An 18,749-nucleotide genomic window follows, 5' to 3' on the forward strand; every position below is an offset into this window, starting at 1 on the left:
GTGTTTTAGAGGGGAAAAAAGATGTCCATTGTAGCTGGAATAAAGTATGAACGGAAGGAGGAGAGACAACAGTTGAAGCTGGAGAGTTAAGCAGAAGCTAAGGTTAGAAACAAAACCACATGGTACCGTGTTTCCCTGAAAATAAGACCTGGTCTTATACCGTATTTCCCTGAAAATAAGTCTGGGTCTTATATAAATTTTTGCTCCAAAAGACTCATTAGGGCATATTTTCAGGGGATGTCTTATTTTTTTCATGTACGACAATCTACATTTATTCAAATACAGTCATGTCATCTTCTCGAACCTCGTCATAACATACTAAATGCGTCCATCTGGCTGATGATCTTAATTGGGGCTTATTTTTGGCATAGGTCTTATTTTTGGGGAAACACAGTATTTATTTATGCTATTCACAAGTCCTGAGATAGATAACACTAACCACAAAAGTGATTTTTAAAAAATGACAGTAATTGATAAACGAGTATTTTCAGAATTATTATAATGTGGATGATGTGCGTAATATTTCTGAGAAACTTTGGTGAGTTCAAAAGGACTCTATTTGTCTTTCTGTTTTTCTCTTTTTTCTGGCATTTATAAATTAAACAAGAAACTATAGGTTGCTGATTTATATATTTCCTAATGTATACAGGGATTATCTGTGTGTGTTACATAAAAAAATTGAAAAATAGATGGAATAGCTAAAATGTACACACACACACACACACACACACACACCCTTAGGGAAACAGTATTTCAGAGCAGTGGCATTTGCATCTCTCACATAAGCTAAATGAATTATTGCTTATAGTTTCATAATGAAGCTACCCAGCAAGCTGTTTACTTGTTGTGGGGGTGGGGAGTAGTTCCCCTACCAAGCTGAATATCTAACAGATGGTTGAATGCAAACATAAGATTTTGTCAACTCCCCCCTTTAAAGTATTTTTCTCATGGAAACACTTAAATTTTCCTGTTTCGTCACTCAAACTATAACTATTAATCCCCCTAGAGAGGCAATCTTAGAAGGTTTAGATAAAATTAATACTGTACAGGTGATGGCAGTTACAATTTTAAAAATACTGATTCGTGCATGGTATTTTTCAAATACAAAATGCATTTTTCTAAAATGACACTTATTTACTTGGCAAGCAAGTTGTGTGAGACAGTCACCTAAACTGATTTCTTACTTTTCTAAAGAAAGCATTCCTCTCAAGTGAAAATCTCAAGTACAAAGTCTACTTTTGGGAGAAACACACAGAGTACCGGACTTTCAGTGTCGCCCCATGTGCAAAATAAATATTTGTGAAAAAATATCCTCTTATTAGAAAAATGTCCATAGAATCACAAGAGGCAAATTCCATTTGAGAAAGCACATGCTATATTTTATCATAACGCAGAGATGTGGAGCTGAGCACGCAGCATCCTTATTTCCAAAGTACAATCAGAAGAGTTTTTACCCTTAAAAGGCTGTGAAGATAAGTGAAAATCAGCCAAAATTTCAGGGTGAATAATATGATGTGTGGCAAAGGAACTCCCCTCTTCGTATAGTTAGGAGAAGAATGTAATCCAAAGGCTTTGCATCTGTACAGAGGACCGAGTAGATACTGAAAGAGATTTGCAGATCCACTGTTTTTTAGGCAGGAAGAATGCTTGTTAAATGCAGAACGCTGCTCTGGCTCCTGTTTGCTCCGAGGTGTAGGTTTTGTTCAACTGACGTATCAGATAGTCAGAGTGGTTACCACCCCGACGTTGTAGCAGCTGCATAATAAATGACTGAGAGAATCATGTTAGGCATGCCCACCTAACCTAACTTGAATCATGCGAAAGGGGAGCTGTTGGAATTCAAATAGACTTTCTGGTTCCCAGCAGTCGGCAGTAATAGAATGCTTTCAGGAAGATGACAGAATCAGGAGAAAGATGCTGTTTTGCACTATCTTGATTTGTTACAGCAGCCAACTTATTGGCATGATGGAGTGACAGGAAAAACAGCTGGCATGGAAGGTAGGATTATTAAAGCTATTACATCATTATGAATACAATTAGAAGCTGACCATGACAAAGCATATGTTTGAACAAGCAGCTGTTGGTAGCTGGGGTTTGTTGCCGAGCTCTCCAAACTCTGCAAACAGTGTTGCTTTTACAGAATGGATTTGAAATTTTCCTTGTGCTGCGTTAGATTTGTTTGGGGGGGTGTGCTTGCCTCCAACCTCAGGGAAACACTTCTGGGATAGAAATCAGTGCTAGAAGATTTTAGAATAAAGTGTTTTTCAAGAGTCTAGGTTTCTCCAGGTATGTGATGACAAAGGTGAAAAATCTATGGGGAAATCTACCCCAGCTCAGTTACATGCAGTTTAGTTAAAAGGACTGATTGATATATTGGCATATTCAGACACGGAGAGAAATAAAGGTATAGGATGTTTGAATAGGTTGAAAATTGTTACACTTGGTTTCTATTTTGCAAGGAGTTTGGCTGTCAGTCTTTTCTCCTCATCAATTTCTAGCTTTTGACATTTATTCAGTTATTCTGCATTATATGAAGAAAATACATCAATATCTCCTGCAGGGTTTTTCAACAACTCTAGCATCTGTTTCAGCTATTGAACTGTATTCACGTTTTGCCAAGTTGATGTCGACCCAGCTGGTCTATCATTTCTCGCTTGATTACTGCTCTTAATTTCTCTGTATCAGCTTGTTTCGAATAGGGCTTTGAAGGCTGTTAATGAAAATGACAGAAAAATGATAAATTATTGAAAATTAGGACATTTATTTATTTAATTAGTTTGGAACCTTCTTGAGTTTTGTCTTACATGCTCTCTTGCCTGCGTACAATTTTTAGAACCCTTTTGCAGTTTTGCAATATTTCTTTCCCATATAATCAGTGGATTCTACTTATAACTACTTTTAAACTAATGAAGCATGAGCCTGGACTGTATTTGTCTCCAAAAATAAAGTTTTGTGGAAAAGGGGGACAATTTAAGCTTTGTGTAGAAACTATGCATAGTTTTCCATATTGTATCTTCATATGCTGTCATGGGTGTCTGTCAGGAAGTATATATTGGACCAAACATATTGAAATAATTTTTATCACCACTAGGGTAACAAGAAAATAAAACATTCAAAGCTGTTTTTAACAAGTGATTGCTAAAAACCGATGTCAAATAATATACAAATAGGTTTTTCTGAGTATGAAAAGCATGCTTGTTAACTGTATAATACAGAATCTTTCAGCTGTCTTCCCCATCTCCCCCGTAACCTGAGTACCTAAATCATGAAAGTTAGACTATCACGTATGAACATCTAATATGACCTTCTGGTGTACACAGTATTGCTCATATGTGCTGTATCATTTCTGTAGTAATTGTAATATCCCAGGCAATCTGGTCAAGGAACAGTACTGTTACGTAACTTTTTTCCTGAATGCTAGTCCACGTTTTCCAATTACGTATTCCTCTTAGAAAGAGTGACTTAAGACAACATGTATTTAAATGTCAGTGAATCAATTCAAAACTCACGGGCTGATTATACTACTTGGATTCATGCAAACTAATTATTAATTTATGTTTTTAAAACAGAGATTTTCTTGAGTACTTTTTAACCTTGAAGCATGCATAACTGTGGTTGAATATGTAATTCATACATACAGCAGGAAACAAAATAGTGTTCTAGATGTATAGTTTCAACAGCAAACCTATTTTAAATAATGTGGTTCGGGCAGCCTAATTATTTCCTGTTTGTACTTTTGAGTACTGTATGCGCTTGTGTACAGTCTGTTACAGTACTTGTTTAATCTTTGGGGAAGCTCAGAGATTGACAGAGAATTCTGAATCGAGATGATATTGGGCTATGTCTCAATTGGGTGACAGAAATCTATAGCTGTACTATTGTTTAAAATACAGTTCTCTTCTGTCAATTTTATTTTTGCAACTTCATGACCGTTTTAAGTGACCATTCAAGTCTGGAAAAACTCTTTTGCATTACATCTTTTGTAGGACTCTCCTTTTGTGAATTGTCTCCTATGAGAAAAATGCGAGTTTCCTGTTAGCCTCATACTCCTGTTACCATAGTTACTTTAAAAAGAAGGCTTTTTCTTTCAATGAAGATGGTGTAATTTAAATCAGCCACTGGACTCCCCAAACCGTGGTTTTTTTGTTTGTAGTTCAGGCTGTTTCATTTGTGACTAGGAAATGCTGTGTATTTGATTCCACTGATGAATGGAGAGGACAGACACTAGGTGGCACCAGCTGCTGATTATTAATGAAACCTTAAAGGCTTTTGGGCCACACACTTGAAGAGCAGGCGTACCCTTATTGATAAATGCATTTGTAAGAGTTAGAAATGCTGGCTGATCTTTCTGACTCTGGAACATAATTAGCCTGCAAAATGATAAGACCATGTGAAATCTCTAAATCCCACTTGCTTAGTTTTGTGTTTTCTGAAGAGATTGAGAAAAAAAAAAAAAAAAACCAAGAAGAAATGCCTAAAAATAGAAAATGTGTGAAAGAGAGGTCGGACAAATGAAACGGACTGTAAACATAGAAATACGTTTGAAATGTGAAACTGTATAAATCTCTGTGAGTTTTACCCAATTCTCTAAAAACCTAGATTGGTTTTTGTAAGGCATTTATAACTATAAAAGCAACTATAGCACATACTTGTCTCTTGTCAGTAAAAATCTTATTGAGCATCATTATTTTTAATTCAAAAATCTTCGTTCTCCTTTAATGGTAATATTGTCTCTCGAAAATTCCCACTTGTGATTGAGTTGCCCGCCTTCAAAGGTATTGCTCTTCAACCAGAAAGATGAATAGGGGAGAGCACTATGCATTAAGAAATATGCTTTGAAATGTTTTTCCTGAGAAACTTGCTCCTTCCCGTTATTCTCCAATTCTCATGTCATCTGTCTTTTAAGAATGAAAAAGCATGTAAAGAAAAACCACATAAACATGTTCACACACACCCGGAGACACACACATTCTGAAAAAAGACTCAAAACTATTTAAAAAGATAGAGTTACGACAACCTTTTAAATTGACCCTGGAATTAAGAAACTAAAATGAAAAATAAAAAGGAAAGTTCATAATTAGAGTGAGGAGATTAAATAACTGCTTATATTGGAATTTTTTTTTCCCCTAGAAAAATAGGTCATATTTTTCCTTCTGAGAGAATAAGTAAGAATTCCTGAGGAAGATGAGGTGGTTTAGAATGAAAGGAAAGGTAATATAGATCACAATTTTCTAAGGTTCTATGAAACAGTAGGTGATATAGCTAGTTATCTTGATTATACCATGGAAAGTTTTGAAGATTTTTATAATGTGGTCAAGATGGAAAAATGTTTGCTATTTGATATATCTGGTAAATTGATGAACTTGCTAAATTATTCTGTCTTTGGTGTGTTAATGAATGAATCATTATGGACCAGAAAGGAGGCCGCTTGCAAGACTATGGTGCAGTTCTATCCAACTGATCTGGACCTAATTTTTTCGAGTGTGGGCTATAATTTGACCTTGGCCCTGCCTGGCCTGTGAAATATCAATACCCAACACATGAAGGAAGATCAAAATAGCTTGTCTGGCTGGAAAGGAGAACAAATGCATTGAATTATTAGTGTACCAAAGGATTATGGCCACCTAGAAAATGCAATGAGGCCAAGAAATGAATTTTAATAGGAATAAAGCCCTACACTAAGGTTCAAAATCAATCCAACAAATATGGTATGCAAGAGAGTTAAAGCTTAACAATAAATAATTCATTGAATCAAACTTAATGATTTTCTTGGCCATAATTTCAGCATCAGTCATAGTGCCAAATGGCATTGAAACAAAATAAAACAAAGTGATGTTGTTGGACATGTATCCTTTCAGGAAGAAAACAAAAAAAGAGAGGAATTTCAGAAGACAGTTTTTTAAAGGAGCATCTAGGTATAAGAGGAACTTTAAGAGTTGGGAGCGTGTTCAGTGAAAAATGTCAGGATGGTGAAAGGTGCTGGGAACTACAACATTTGAGGGGCATTGAAGTTACTGAAAAAGGGAAAAGGTGAAGAATGTTTGAAGGAATAAGAATTAAAATGATTTCAAATATTAGACAAGCTATAATGTAGAAGAGGGGCTAGGCTCATTTGTACATCTCCAGTAGTGAAGAAACTATATTCTTCCAGTTAATTGTATAAGCACAGACTTGACTAGTTTGTGAGATATTGTACTCCTGATTCTTAACGTGTTCAGTGCTGGGAATGGAGTAACTGCACTAAAAAACACTGGAAGAAGATGACGTCTGAGATAATTTCTAATTTTAAAAATCTGTGAGTCCATTCATTCCATTAAAAAACAGATTTCCCTTTTCATATATGAGTATTTCTTTGAGTGGCCCTACGATTCTACCGGAACCTTCCAGGCTTGGAGTCTGCAAATGGTGGCTCATGTGCCACACCTCTTCCTGTTTGGCCAGCCAGCTAAGAATGTTTTTTTCGTTCCTAAATGAGTTTTGAAAAATACAAATAATATTTTGTAACACATAAAAATGTCAATTTAAATGTTTATTAATAAAGTTTTAGTGGGCGATAGCCATACCTATTTGTATATATATATTTCCTATGGCTGTTTTCATGCTAACACAGTAGTTAAGTAGTTGTGACAGAGACCATATAGGCCACAGAGTCCAAAATATTTACTATCTGGCCTTTGGTAGTAAAAGTGCTGACCTCATCTCTAGACTCTTAAGAGAACTTATCTTTTTACTCTTTGAATCAAGTGTCTAGAACACGTTAGTTCGCAATTAAATGTCAGTTGAAGACCATCAACAGAAATTGCAACCACCCACAGTATTTTAATACTACAAACTTTTATTTTACAATTTTTATTACTTTTTTTTTCAAAAAGTACTACAGACTTTTATTGGGATGACATTGGTTAGTAAAATTATATAGGTTTCTAGCAAACATTGCTATAATACATATTTTATATATTGCATTGTGTGTTCAACACCCAGAGTCTGTTCTTCTGAAAAGTGGTTCAGATATACAGTTTTGGAGTTAATGATGTGGATATTTGGACTGTTAATCTGTTGAGAGTGTTGACGAAATAACATCCAGCCTAAGAGAAAGCTTATAAGAGTTAGTTTATTTGAGCCAAACTGACGACAATTGACAGGAAGCAAAATCTCAATGGATTGAGAAAATGCTCCAGAAAATGGAAGTTTTGCAGCTTATTTTACACATTAAAATCAAAGGAGGGGATGTAAGGAGGGTTACCAGAAATCCATTGGTGGTAGATTAAGGGGGTGGGAGAAAGCAAAGTGGGGAAATCTCTGGGATTGGATAAAAAGTAAATTGGAGAGACAGATACTTCTGTTACATTGGTGGCTGCAGGGTAGTTAATAGTTAGCATTTTACAGCACATAGAGATGATGGTAAGCAGGGGACAAGAACAACAATGAGGGATTCTGTGGTTTCCTGCTTTGGTGTGACCTGAGGGGTCGGGAAAAAGGGATTACTCTGACCTTCCAAAGGGTATGTTGTCTTAGATGCAAAAAGACAACAGACAGGCTCACTTAAGGTAAAGATTGACCTTTGTCAAGGAAGCTACAGGCCAAGGATGTGTCTTCCCCGCCAAGACCTGCTTTTAGTTTGGATGGTCCAATGTGGTTAATTTCAGTCTCTGCATTTGTAGGGCTTGCCTTGTGGGCCTCCCCTGAGCTTGTCAGGTTTAGTACGTGGCCCCTTTTTCATCTACAAGGGATTTTACTTCCCAAGCAATGTTTATTACTTAATGTCACTAAAAGAAAATTTGAGGTCTCTGCAATCACTGATATTATAGTATCTGCTTTGCCTAAGCCCATTGATTTTGTGGAACTTACCTCTTTGCTAAGATTCAGTTATTTTTATTGTTACTGTTCAGTTATTGTGTGATTTCAATAGACTTTCAGGGAGTGCAGAAGTCAATGGAAACCAAGATTAAGTGAGTGGAAATTACTTCTTGCTGCTACCCTTTTCGCTCTCCATAGATCTATGAACTCTCTAAGTGGCTCTTTGCATTAGAATTCTGGTGAGGTGCTCACTTTCTTTTAGAAAAGATGAGGGTGTTCTTGATCAAATATGGTCTAGAAGGGATCAAAGAATAGCAAAATAAAAATACAGAGGATGCCAAAAAAATGTATACACATTTTAAGAAAGGAAAACTGTATTAAAATTGTAATACTCAATATATACCCATAACAAAAGATGAATACAAATCACGTTTGACTTTTGCAATTACAAGAGGTGCTCAAAGTGGTTCCAGACACTTTTGATTATGGCGAACTACTGCTTGAGCAATGTGGACCAAAGTGTTCACTTATATACATTTTTTGAGCACCCTTGGTATATGCACTGTACTATAAAATAAAATAAACATTGAGGCTATTAGTAAATGATTGGTAAGACATACTAGAGTTAAAAGTTAGCAGTGAGATATTTATGTTTCCCTGAACACATGGATTTAAGAGAAGGGATTTTTTTCAAATCATATAAAAAACATAATCATTTCTAAGCATAAAATTAAGGGATTCTGGATTTACCATCGTATATGACAATTTCCATAATTCCATGATTGTGAAACTAAAATCCCTGGATTTTTTTTCTAGGGAAGGATATCATTTCTACTCACTGGTAGCACTGGCCATACATGTAAAACCCATAGGATTCTAATTTTATTTCCATGAGGATGTTACTGAGTAGCTATCTTGTGATATCTGTCTCTATGGTAACAGAGATATAAAGCTTAAGGGTCTGGAGGAAATTCTTCCTATTGGTTTAGGAATATGGAGCGATGAAGATGAGGAAGAGGATAAGCTGAGGGGAGACAAAAGAGCCAATTGAGGAAAAAAACTGTCATTGTGTGCAAAAGATTTCATTTCCTCTTGCTCTATCTTGCAATGAAATAAAAACCAATATAAGTAAAATTTAAAAGAAGAAACGATTCTTAAAAAGTATTGTTTTTCATCCGCCCAGTCAATTTTGTGTAATTGCAGTCACACAGATCTTTTCCTTAGTTGGCTTGCTTTTCACTTGCAGAAAAAGATTGCTTCTTGCCCGAAATTCATAAGAGGAGGGCTTCTTTCTACTCCAGGCAAGTTTAGTTCTAACTTGCCTATTGCTATCAAAGAGCTTGACTTTCTTTTCTTGATTCCAAGGGTGAAAATACTGAGATCTTGTTGGCATTCTTCATAATCCTGAGCCTTTCAGGGAATTATGAAAGTACACTGTCCTTCCAAGATATTCTTTTTAAGTCCATTTCTAGTAAAGACCAGTAATAAATAAAACAAGCATGGTGCTTATTTGAAAATTGAATATTTTTAGGGTGTATTAGAAAAGATTTTGTGTTTGTACATGTTTTATGTTGTTTCTCTTATTAAAATAATAAAAGCAAACAAAAAAATCCAGATGTATGAAAATATTTGGTATTCCATTTATTGCCCTTGTTCCTTATCTTTTACGTTTAGTTCAGAAAATAAGAACCCACCATGTTTGAATTGTTTTGGAAAGGAAAGAAATATGACTTTCCTTCCCCTTTGATTGAAAGTTTATATTCAAGGTGTTATCAAATACCCAATAGTATTAAAATATTTGTGCAATTTATATATCCTTCTCGAAAATAAAATTCACGAGAAGAGACATGGCTGTCTTTTTTTAAATTTATTGGGGTATCATTGGTTGATACCATTATATAGGCTTCAAGTGAACAGTTCTGTAATACATCATGTAATATATCATGTAATATATCATGTAATATATCACATCATGTAATATATCACATGGTATGTTCACCACCCAGATTCCATTTTCCTTCCATCGCCATATATTAGACCCCCTTAAGTCTACTTTACCTCCTCCTCTTCCCCTTTCCCTCTGGTAACCACTAAACTGTGTAGCTATGAGTTTTTGTTTTTCTGTTTGTCTTGTTTGTTTGTTGCTTTCAGTTTTACACCGCACATATGAGTGAAATCATAGGGTTCTTGACTTTTTCTGTCTGACTTATTTCGCTTAACATGATAATCTCAAGATCCATCCATGTTGTTGTAAATGGCAATATTTCATCTTTTCTTATGGCTGAGTAATATTCCTTGTATATATGTATCACATCTTCTTTCATAGAGATGGCTGTCTTACTGTGAAACTTTTATACATATTTAGAACATTAATACAGTGTTGGTGTTTCATTTATTCCAGTATCTTCACATATTATATGTTAGGGTCAAACAAAAAAACCCAAAATAATGGCATGTGAGCAAAAATTCTTAACAGTGAATGTAAATTAAGATTTTGGGGGGGTTGATGATAAGTGTATTTCAAATGATATTTTATAAGATCAAATTAACAAATATTTAATTGTTCAGTATTCACAGGTCATAGTGCTTAACACTTTAAAGGATTTAGGTTTCTATGGTTTATTTTCTTACCTTGAGAAATTTATAGATTCCCTGTACAGATACAGTTTTTCACAAATTTAATCCATTCTGTGTAGATACTAATAAGAGATAAGACAATGTTTTCAGGACTTGTTCACACTGTCTTTCAATTCAAGGAAAAAATAAACTTAGCTGTAATGTCGCAGTACCTTGTTTGATAATTTTGGAAAATAATTTTTTTAAAAAAAGCCTTGTTTATCACTCTATACATTTTGAACCATTAACAACGATTGCAATATAAAGTGAGGTTTCTGAATAAAGCAAGGCTACTTTACATTTTAAACGTATACACTGATTTTGGAAAGCTGACTTCAATTTAGAAAGTAAGCCATTGCTAATATATGTCTAGCATGCCTGGCCTCCAGAAAACTTCTTATTTTCTTGGGCTTTGGGCTTCCACAGTCCAAAGTACACTGTAGGGAATAAGCAAATGGGTTAAAAGGTAGTCTAGAGAAAAGTACTGTGGGAAGTAAAGATGAGGAGATAATCTTCTGGCAAATGTTTATCCGGGAAGCGGGGGATGGCTGAACTGCAAGGTCAGGTGGTGCACACAGATTAATCACGATCCATACACACGTGAAGATCAGTGACACCTCTCAATGTTCCCAAAGAAATATTGTTATTATCTGGCCATCTGGAGACAAATGCAAAGAACTAAGAACAAGTAGGGAAAAGAAACTTATTGCCATCAATCTTCTCTGGTCAGGGCAATTGTTACAATTGATTGTAACGCTCCCACGATAAAACATGTTAAGGACCACCAAATTCTGATTTTACTAGCACAGATTTCTGTTTTACATATTATGGGTGGAATCATGCATTACAGCAACAGTAAGCTGGATTATGAAAAGTGATTCTAATGTTAACCTGAAATGTTACAGGTTTTAGGCAAGTTGTGGGACTTACTTATGTTCTGTGACAAGTGTGAAAAGGAGGAGATTGAGTAAAAGCCTGCCCGTGGTGGTAATGTGGAAATGTTAATATAGTGATTAGGAATCTCACGTTTATATCCTTTTGGCTGATGACATATTCATGGACTGCCTCTGATGGCTGTGGTGGCAAGAGGCAGAGCCCATTTCTCCATCAGGTCATCCAGAACAGGATTAGAGTCCACCAACTGACGTGACTGTTTCTGCTTCTTTCCATTCATCCAATAAATAACTATTGATAAATTATGTCAGGCTCTGTGCTCGAGCGAGATGACTAAGATACGATCCCTGAGGAATTTAGAGATGAATGTGCTTTATGTGGATGAGGACAGAAAAAATATCTACAGTGACAGCTTACCAGAGGGCAGCACAGCTGTGAAGCCAGACAGAACAGCCAGCTTGGGAATGAGCTAGAGGCTTCCAGAGTTCCTAGTTGGAGTTATGCGGAAAAACTGGCAAGTCTATCAAAAAGTAAAATGATAGCTGAAGGGAAAGAACGCAGATTCAGTGAAAAATAGTAATTCAAAGTAAAGGGTGAAGTAACGTATTTGAACTTTCACTTGAAATGAGGAGCTATGCCTACCAGCCATTACTTATCTTCATTGAAATCAAATCCAGAAGGAAGAGGTTGAGACTGGTGTAAAAGTCAATGAGATTGGACATTTTTAAACCTAGTGAGTGTGGCCATGAAAACTTTCTCTTAGGAGGATTTAAACACACACACACACACACACACACACACACACACACACACACACATCTCTCTTTGTAGTTTACGTACATCTCTCCTGGGAAACTCCTATGCTATCTTAAGAGAAATTTTCATATTATTTTATCTCGGTGTATATCTGTCTTTAATTAGAAGCCACCTGAAAAGATTGCACACATATTTAAATGAATCACAGAATTAGGCCTCAGATATTACACAGGAGGTCTAAAAGAATGACATTTTGTATAGGTTAGGACAGTTGCTACATAGACTTGTAACATGAGGAAATTGTGTTAAATAAGCATGAAGGTTTCATCCAACTTCACCAACATCCAATTTAATTGGTCTTTAGCTTCACTCCTGACTCCTAGGAACCTGAAAGTACATAGTTTTACATTTTCATTTCAAATGGAAGATCAGATATTTTCTGAGCCATTGTAGGAAGTCTCCCTCTCCTTCTCGCTCTGCCCCTCTCTCCCTTTCTCTCTTTCTCTTCCTTCTCCCCTCTTATCTCCTCCCTGTCCTGTTTCCCGTCTCTCTCCCCACTTCATACATACATACGTGGGTATATGCATGCATATATATCTCTATTTCTATCTCTGACTCTCTGAAGTAATTTAGAAATATAGGCTAAAGGCAAGGGCAATTTCCTCCCTACGTTCATTATTGGAGTAATTTTCCTTTGTAGGTGAAAGCAACTCTGGCTGGCTTGGTATTTTAACCCTTTTTTTGTTGAAATATAACAAATACATAAAAGTGCACAAATCAATAAGTTCACAGCTTAATGAATTTTCACAGAGCAAACACATTCCAGTGATTACTCAAAACAAAAGAATAATATTATCAGCATCCTTTAAACCCCAATTTTGCCCCTTCTCAGTCAATACTCCCACAAAGGTAAGCACCATGCTGACTTCTAACACACCATTGATTAGGATAGAGCATTTCTGAAATTTATTTTATCGGGAATACACAGTAATCTTTTGTGTCTTCTGTTTCTCAACGTTTTTGTGAGACCCATCTATTTTATTGCTTGCAGTTGTGGTTCAATCATTTTTGGTGTTGTATAGTATATCATTGTATGACTATGCCACAATTTGCTGACCTCATCTACTCTTTTTTGTGTGTGTGTGATAAAATGAATGGACCTCATCTACTTCTCATGGCCATGTGGATTGATTCCACTTGGGTCCCCTAAAAATAATGTTACTCGGAACGTTTTTGTATGTTTTGCATATATACATGCACTTCTGTTACGTCAACACCAGGACGGAGAATCGCTGGGTCACAGAATAACCCACCTTTAGCTGATAATACCGTTGTCTTTTAAGGTAGGTAAAGAAACTTACCCACCATCACTACATGAAAGTTCTGGATATTTTTGCCAGTGCTTAGTATAATCAGTGGTTATTTTTAGCCATCTTGCTGTTGTGCTGTAGTATCTCAATGTGTTTCTTTCCATTTTTTCCAATGAGTATTGAGTTGGAGAACCCTTTTATGTTTGTTTGTCACGTGGATGTTATCTTTACTAAGTCTTATCCTTATTTATCTATTGAGACGTCACCTATTTTTTATTGATGTGTTAGAGTTCTTTATTTTTTTCTGCATATGAACATTGTGTTCATTATATGTATCACAAACATCTAAATGGATACATTTTATAGAAGCCTAGAATGTAAAAGCCAGACACCCTTAAGGAATGCTTAGTACTTGCTTGGCATATGAGTCAACCGGGACCTATAGAGATAAAGTCACTTGCTTAAAACCTCTTCTAGTTAGTAGAAAGACCAGAAATAAAACAGAAGTCTCTTAACACTGAAGTAATGACGTCTTCTATTAAATAAACCATGTAGAATCTTTAGTCCCTTCTAATGTGGTGATTCAAATACTTTTGTGTCTGGAGATGCCAAGAAATGCATGACATATCTATTGTAACAGAAAATGCAGAGTGATGCATGATTAATCTCATTGATTCTCTAAACAAAAATATCTCCAAGTAACCAACAATTGTATGTGTGGCCATGCAAAATTAAGATTATACTTTTCTTTTGCTATCAGAGTTTGTTTTTCCTCTTCAATAACTTATTATTACATTCAGCTTCTCATATTTATTCTTGTTGCTTGTATCTTCCCATTCCACATTTGGTTCAAATTCAAGACAGTCTAGTTTTTCTGTAGTGGATTCATAAGAACATTAATTTTCTAATATTTTTCTCTCATCAAATGAGTAAATTTAGGTTACAAAACATAATTGCTGATTTAATAATAATACCTACTATTTATTGGGTATTTTTACATTCTAGCTGCAATACTATATACTTTCCACACATTATTTTAGATATTTTGAACAACCCCAAAATATGTTTTATTATCCCGATTTTATTTATCTAGAAACTGAGCCTCAGTGAGGTTAAGTTTTTTGTGAGACAGCTGGAAATTGAATCAGATTTATCAGATTTCTAACATATCACTCTTTGCATGATTCCACTCTACCTGCTTGAAAGGAAACAGATTTAACAATAGAGATTTGGGTCACTACCTGCTTTCAATACTTCTGCCATAGGTCTTAGTGACCTTCCTGTGTTCTAATCTCATTTACTAATTCCATTTTTGTATCCTTTTGCGAAGTGGTAATCAGAACAGTCACTTTTATGGCATTGGCTTTATTCATTTATTGACTGAAGTGAAGCTCTTATTAGTGCACAACCTAAATACTGATAGGTAAGTTCCTATCCAGAGACTCAATTGTAGCTGAATTTTCTTTTGTTAAGAGACCAGACCTATTATAAGAGTCTTTGATTTCAATTCTGTGGAGCAATTTATTCTAGAATCTGATTATTTGTCACCTAGGTTTTTGTTGCAAATATTTCTCCTTTCTGTCCATGGAAGAGCTTTTCCACAGATGCCTGAGAATCAGTGTGCTTCTAGATATTGGCTTCTAGTCTAGTCCAGAGGGATTTTCCTTGTCACACCTCCCTAGCTTCATGCAAAGCAGATACACACTGGTGCCTCCATCTAGAAATCTGAATCCACATGAGTTAACCTAGAATGTTACGTTTCTCTTAAGGTGTGAGAGAAGCACATTTAGGTAAAAAAATTATAATTATAGTTGTTTCACTGTGTCTGAAAAAATAGGAATGGCTTTGTACCAAGGATCTCTAATTCATAGGTATTTGATAATAGTAATTATTTAAACGTAGAGAGCTTTATGATTAACAAAACCCTTTCATTTTTCATTGATTCACATAACTACCATGTGAGGTAACCTAGGTAAGAAGTATTATTGCCTCTGTACACAGATCCATGTCTGTTTGTCTCTTAAACTTCTTCTAGCTTGTCATCTGCTTTCCATAACACTTGCCAATCATTGCCTTAGTTCAAATCCCGCAGCTCGCTTTGAATATGACTATAGCTTCCTAACAGAGCTGTTCCTAACAGAGCTTTAGACAGGTCTTGCCTATCTGCAGTTTACTCTCACAAGGCTGCTAGTCTAGTATTTCTCGAAAGCCACATTTAACATGTCACTCCTCTGCTTCAATACATTGGTGTTTTCCCATTGTTTTTAGGATGTAATTCAAATAACTTTGATGGAAGAAAAAACCATTTATGACATTGTCCCTGTCTCGTATTCAGGTCTAATCTTTCACCCACCATATGAATGCCTTGCGCTAGCCATACAAACAGTTCTCTGAATGTAACACACTTCCCTGCCATGTCCTTTTGGTCACGTTGACCACACTCCACACTCTGAAACAATTCTCACTCTCCCATATTCACTTGTTGCATGTCTTATAATCCGCCAAGGTAGTGAAATGGAGCCTCTTCATCTTTGGCTGAATCAGGTAACCCTGTGTATACTTCCGTAGCACCCTCCTCATATGTATCAACACTTACCTTTCTGTGCTATCATTTTCAGGTTATTTCTTTCTTTATAGAATTTTGGCACCTGAGGATCATGGTTTCTCCTTTTATGCTCTACCTCTTCCTTAGCACCTCGGGAAAGAGTGAGCCCAGTTTTACTTCAAGTTGTAGTGAGTTGCACAACTGAAGATAACAACATGTTCTTTGAGTCTATGTAGCATGATTGTCATTGCAGCCTCTCCCCTCCAATATAACTACTTAGATTATGGAAATAAGTTGAGCCACGTGATAGTTTTGGTGTATTTTGCACTGGTAGAAGTTGGGATATTTAGTTACAATAGTATAATATAATAGTTACCCTACATTTAGGAATTGTATAGAGCACAGTGCTTTAAAGCTTTATTTCCTTTATGATTTATACACTGCCTCCCAATGAGGTTTCAAATTGTTCAAATGACCCATGGAGAAAACAACAAAAATAATTTAATGGAATGATCAAGTAAAATCCTGGAAGCATAACATGCCAGTTAAGTTTATGAGGTAAACAAATTCAGACACATTAGTAAATTAATACAAAGTGAAAGTGTGGCCCTTTTTTCCGTCTTTCATTACGGATGGAAAAAGAATGGACTTCACCAATCACCCAATTCTGCTATGTATCATGGTTATTGTAAAGTATACCTGGAAATTAAAAGCATATATCTAATTCCATTTCCCCACTGAGTCTTCATTAGAAAATGAGAACTACATTCTAAAGAATAGGAGGTTGGAAAGTAGAGGATATATAATAGCAGCATTAGGAAAGCAGCGCTAACGTAAGGATTGGTTTACCACCTAAACCTCAGGTCCGCATCTGGACAGTCTGCCAGAACACAGTTTCCCTGCAGCTGCAAAGAGAGGAAGAATTCAATACAGAGTTTGTCCAGTGTGTCCAGTGAGGTGGGCTATTTACATCTGGCTTGGTCTAATACGCAGCTATGTGATATTAGGGAACAATAAAGAAGTGAATACATTTAGTTATAATCTCCTAAATCATCTCTGTGGAGGGAAAAATCTCAAAGATGCATAAGTTTATAGATAATTGGTTCCGAAATTTATCCATTCTTCAAAATAACAATTTTCTAGGACAGGAAGCCACACGCCAGGAGCTATGCATATTTAATTTATTTTGATGCTTTTCATAGAAATTCTATTCATTCTTTATGTTTATGTATAGCCCTTTTCATCCATAGTGGAATTTACTGTACTGTGTTTAAAAAATACAACGAGGCTGACAGAATTCGGTTGTGAACATTACGGTATTAATTTATTAGAGGATGAAGCAATCATTTGTAGAATTAGTAGCCAAAGCACAGGATCCCTTTTACTATATTATTCAAGAAAATCAAATATTGTGACTACATTTACAAAATGTCAATACGATGACACTTGTAGTATACGTAGTTCATAAACATAATCGTGGGCACTATGGATTGGGTGAAAGGTAAGGAAAGTGTAACCAATAGTCTCTGGTGGGGACGCATTCAAAATCTGTAATTGCATGTTAAAGAAACATGTCCTACACGATTGCTTGTTTTTCTTTTCCAATTTTGACACAATAATGCCATCCTGATATTCATTTGTACCTAGATGAATTAAGGAAAACTGTATAATTTTTAATATACCAAAGATAGAGAATAAATGCTGGTCTAAACTATGTGGAAGAGTGAGAGGATGAATCATACTATAAGACCAGTGACGTCCATCACTGTGTCAGCCAGTGTGACGGTGGAAGCCAGTAGTGGATGCAGGTAGAAAACTTTTCCAAGCACATGGATCTTCTTATCCTTTTAATTGGTTGAAGGAGGGTTCCATTTTTATCACAAACACGTGAAATGTAAAATGGAAACTGCCCTGAAGATTTATAAAGTTTGTATGCATTAAGGCTCATTCTAATACACCTAAAATGTTGTAATTAATTGATTGATTGATTAATTAATTAATTACTAAGAAATTAGATAACATTATAATAATTTAAGTCTATAAAAATTTGACTCTAAGTACAATGTCATTTTAACCAAATTGTTTTAAAGTTTATTTCATTCAGTTGAAAGGAATTAGTAATGTATTTCTAACAATGCATGAAAAATTACTAGACAAGTATAAAAGATGGTCTTGATTCCCTCCTCTCTCTTCTGGGAGATCATCATTCCCATAAATGCCTATAACTTCTTACTACAAGTTGAGTCTTTTCCTCGTGGTTTCCATTTGCTTTTGGCATAGCTGAAAGTGTCCCAGAGGTAAGATCCCTGGGAATTGCTCTTAACACATTACAGGTGAGAAGTGATGGAAACTATTCCATCTCTCTTGTCTCTCAGGTGAGACAACTCAGTCTCCTAGAGGTCCCAAGTATTATAGTGGTGTCGACCCTCAGTTGATCACAGTGACAACAAGCTCATCAGCTCACACTGTACTTACTGGCTCCATTCTATTCTCAGTCTCACTTACCCACTTTTTTTTTACTGTGCTGCCTGGGATCACCTTGGAAATAAATTATTTGCGCTCAAATCTTTTTCTCAGGATCTACTTCTGGGGAAACCCAACCCACGAGAGCATATTTTATGATCAACAGTTTTGCCTCTTTAGTTTTTCATCCTTTTTATCAGAAAAGTATATTTGGGGAGATAAGGACAATTATCAAAAGATACATTGGTTTGGGATTTAAGTAAACTTTTACAAGTGACACACCGATTTTACCACATTGTCATTTGGTAGGAGTCATTACCATAGTGGGCCTCATCCCTTCATCTGAAAAATTAAAGCATTAGATCACA

At 35.7% G+C, this 18,749-nt stretch overlaps 1 protein-coding gene across 1 annotated transcript in view; it reads left to right on the forward strand.

Moving 5' to 3' along the window:
• Positions 1 to 1,815: 1,815 nt before the first annotated feature.
• DMD (dystrophin) overlaps positions 1,816 to 18,749 on the forward strand; it is a 2,143,628-nt gene continuing 2,126,694 nt past the window's right edge. Inside the window, exon 1 of the mRNA XM_033109718.1 lies at positions 1,816 to 1,998. Coding sequence (XP_032965609.1) covers positions 1,992 to 1,998 — 7 coding nt within the window. The 5' untranslated portion in view covers positions 1,816 to 1,991. The remainder of the gene's footprint in view (positions 1,999 to 18,749) is intronic.

This window comes from Rhinolophus ferrumequinum, chromosome X, assembly GCF_004115265.2.
Source record: "Rhinolophus ferrumequinum isolate MPI-CBG mRhiFer1 chromosome X, mRhiFer1_v1.p, whole genome shotgun sequence".
Classification (NCBI taxonomy): Eukaryota; Metazoa; Chordata; class Mammalia; order Chiroptera; family Rhinolophidae; genus Rhinolophus; species Rhinolophus ferrumequinum.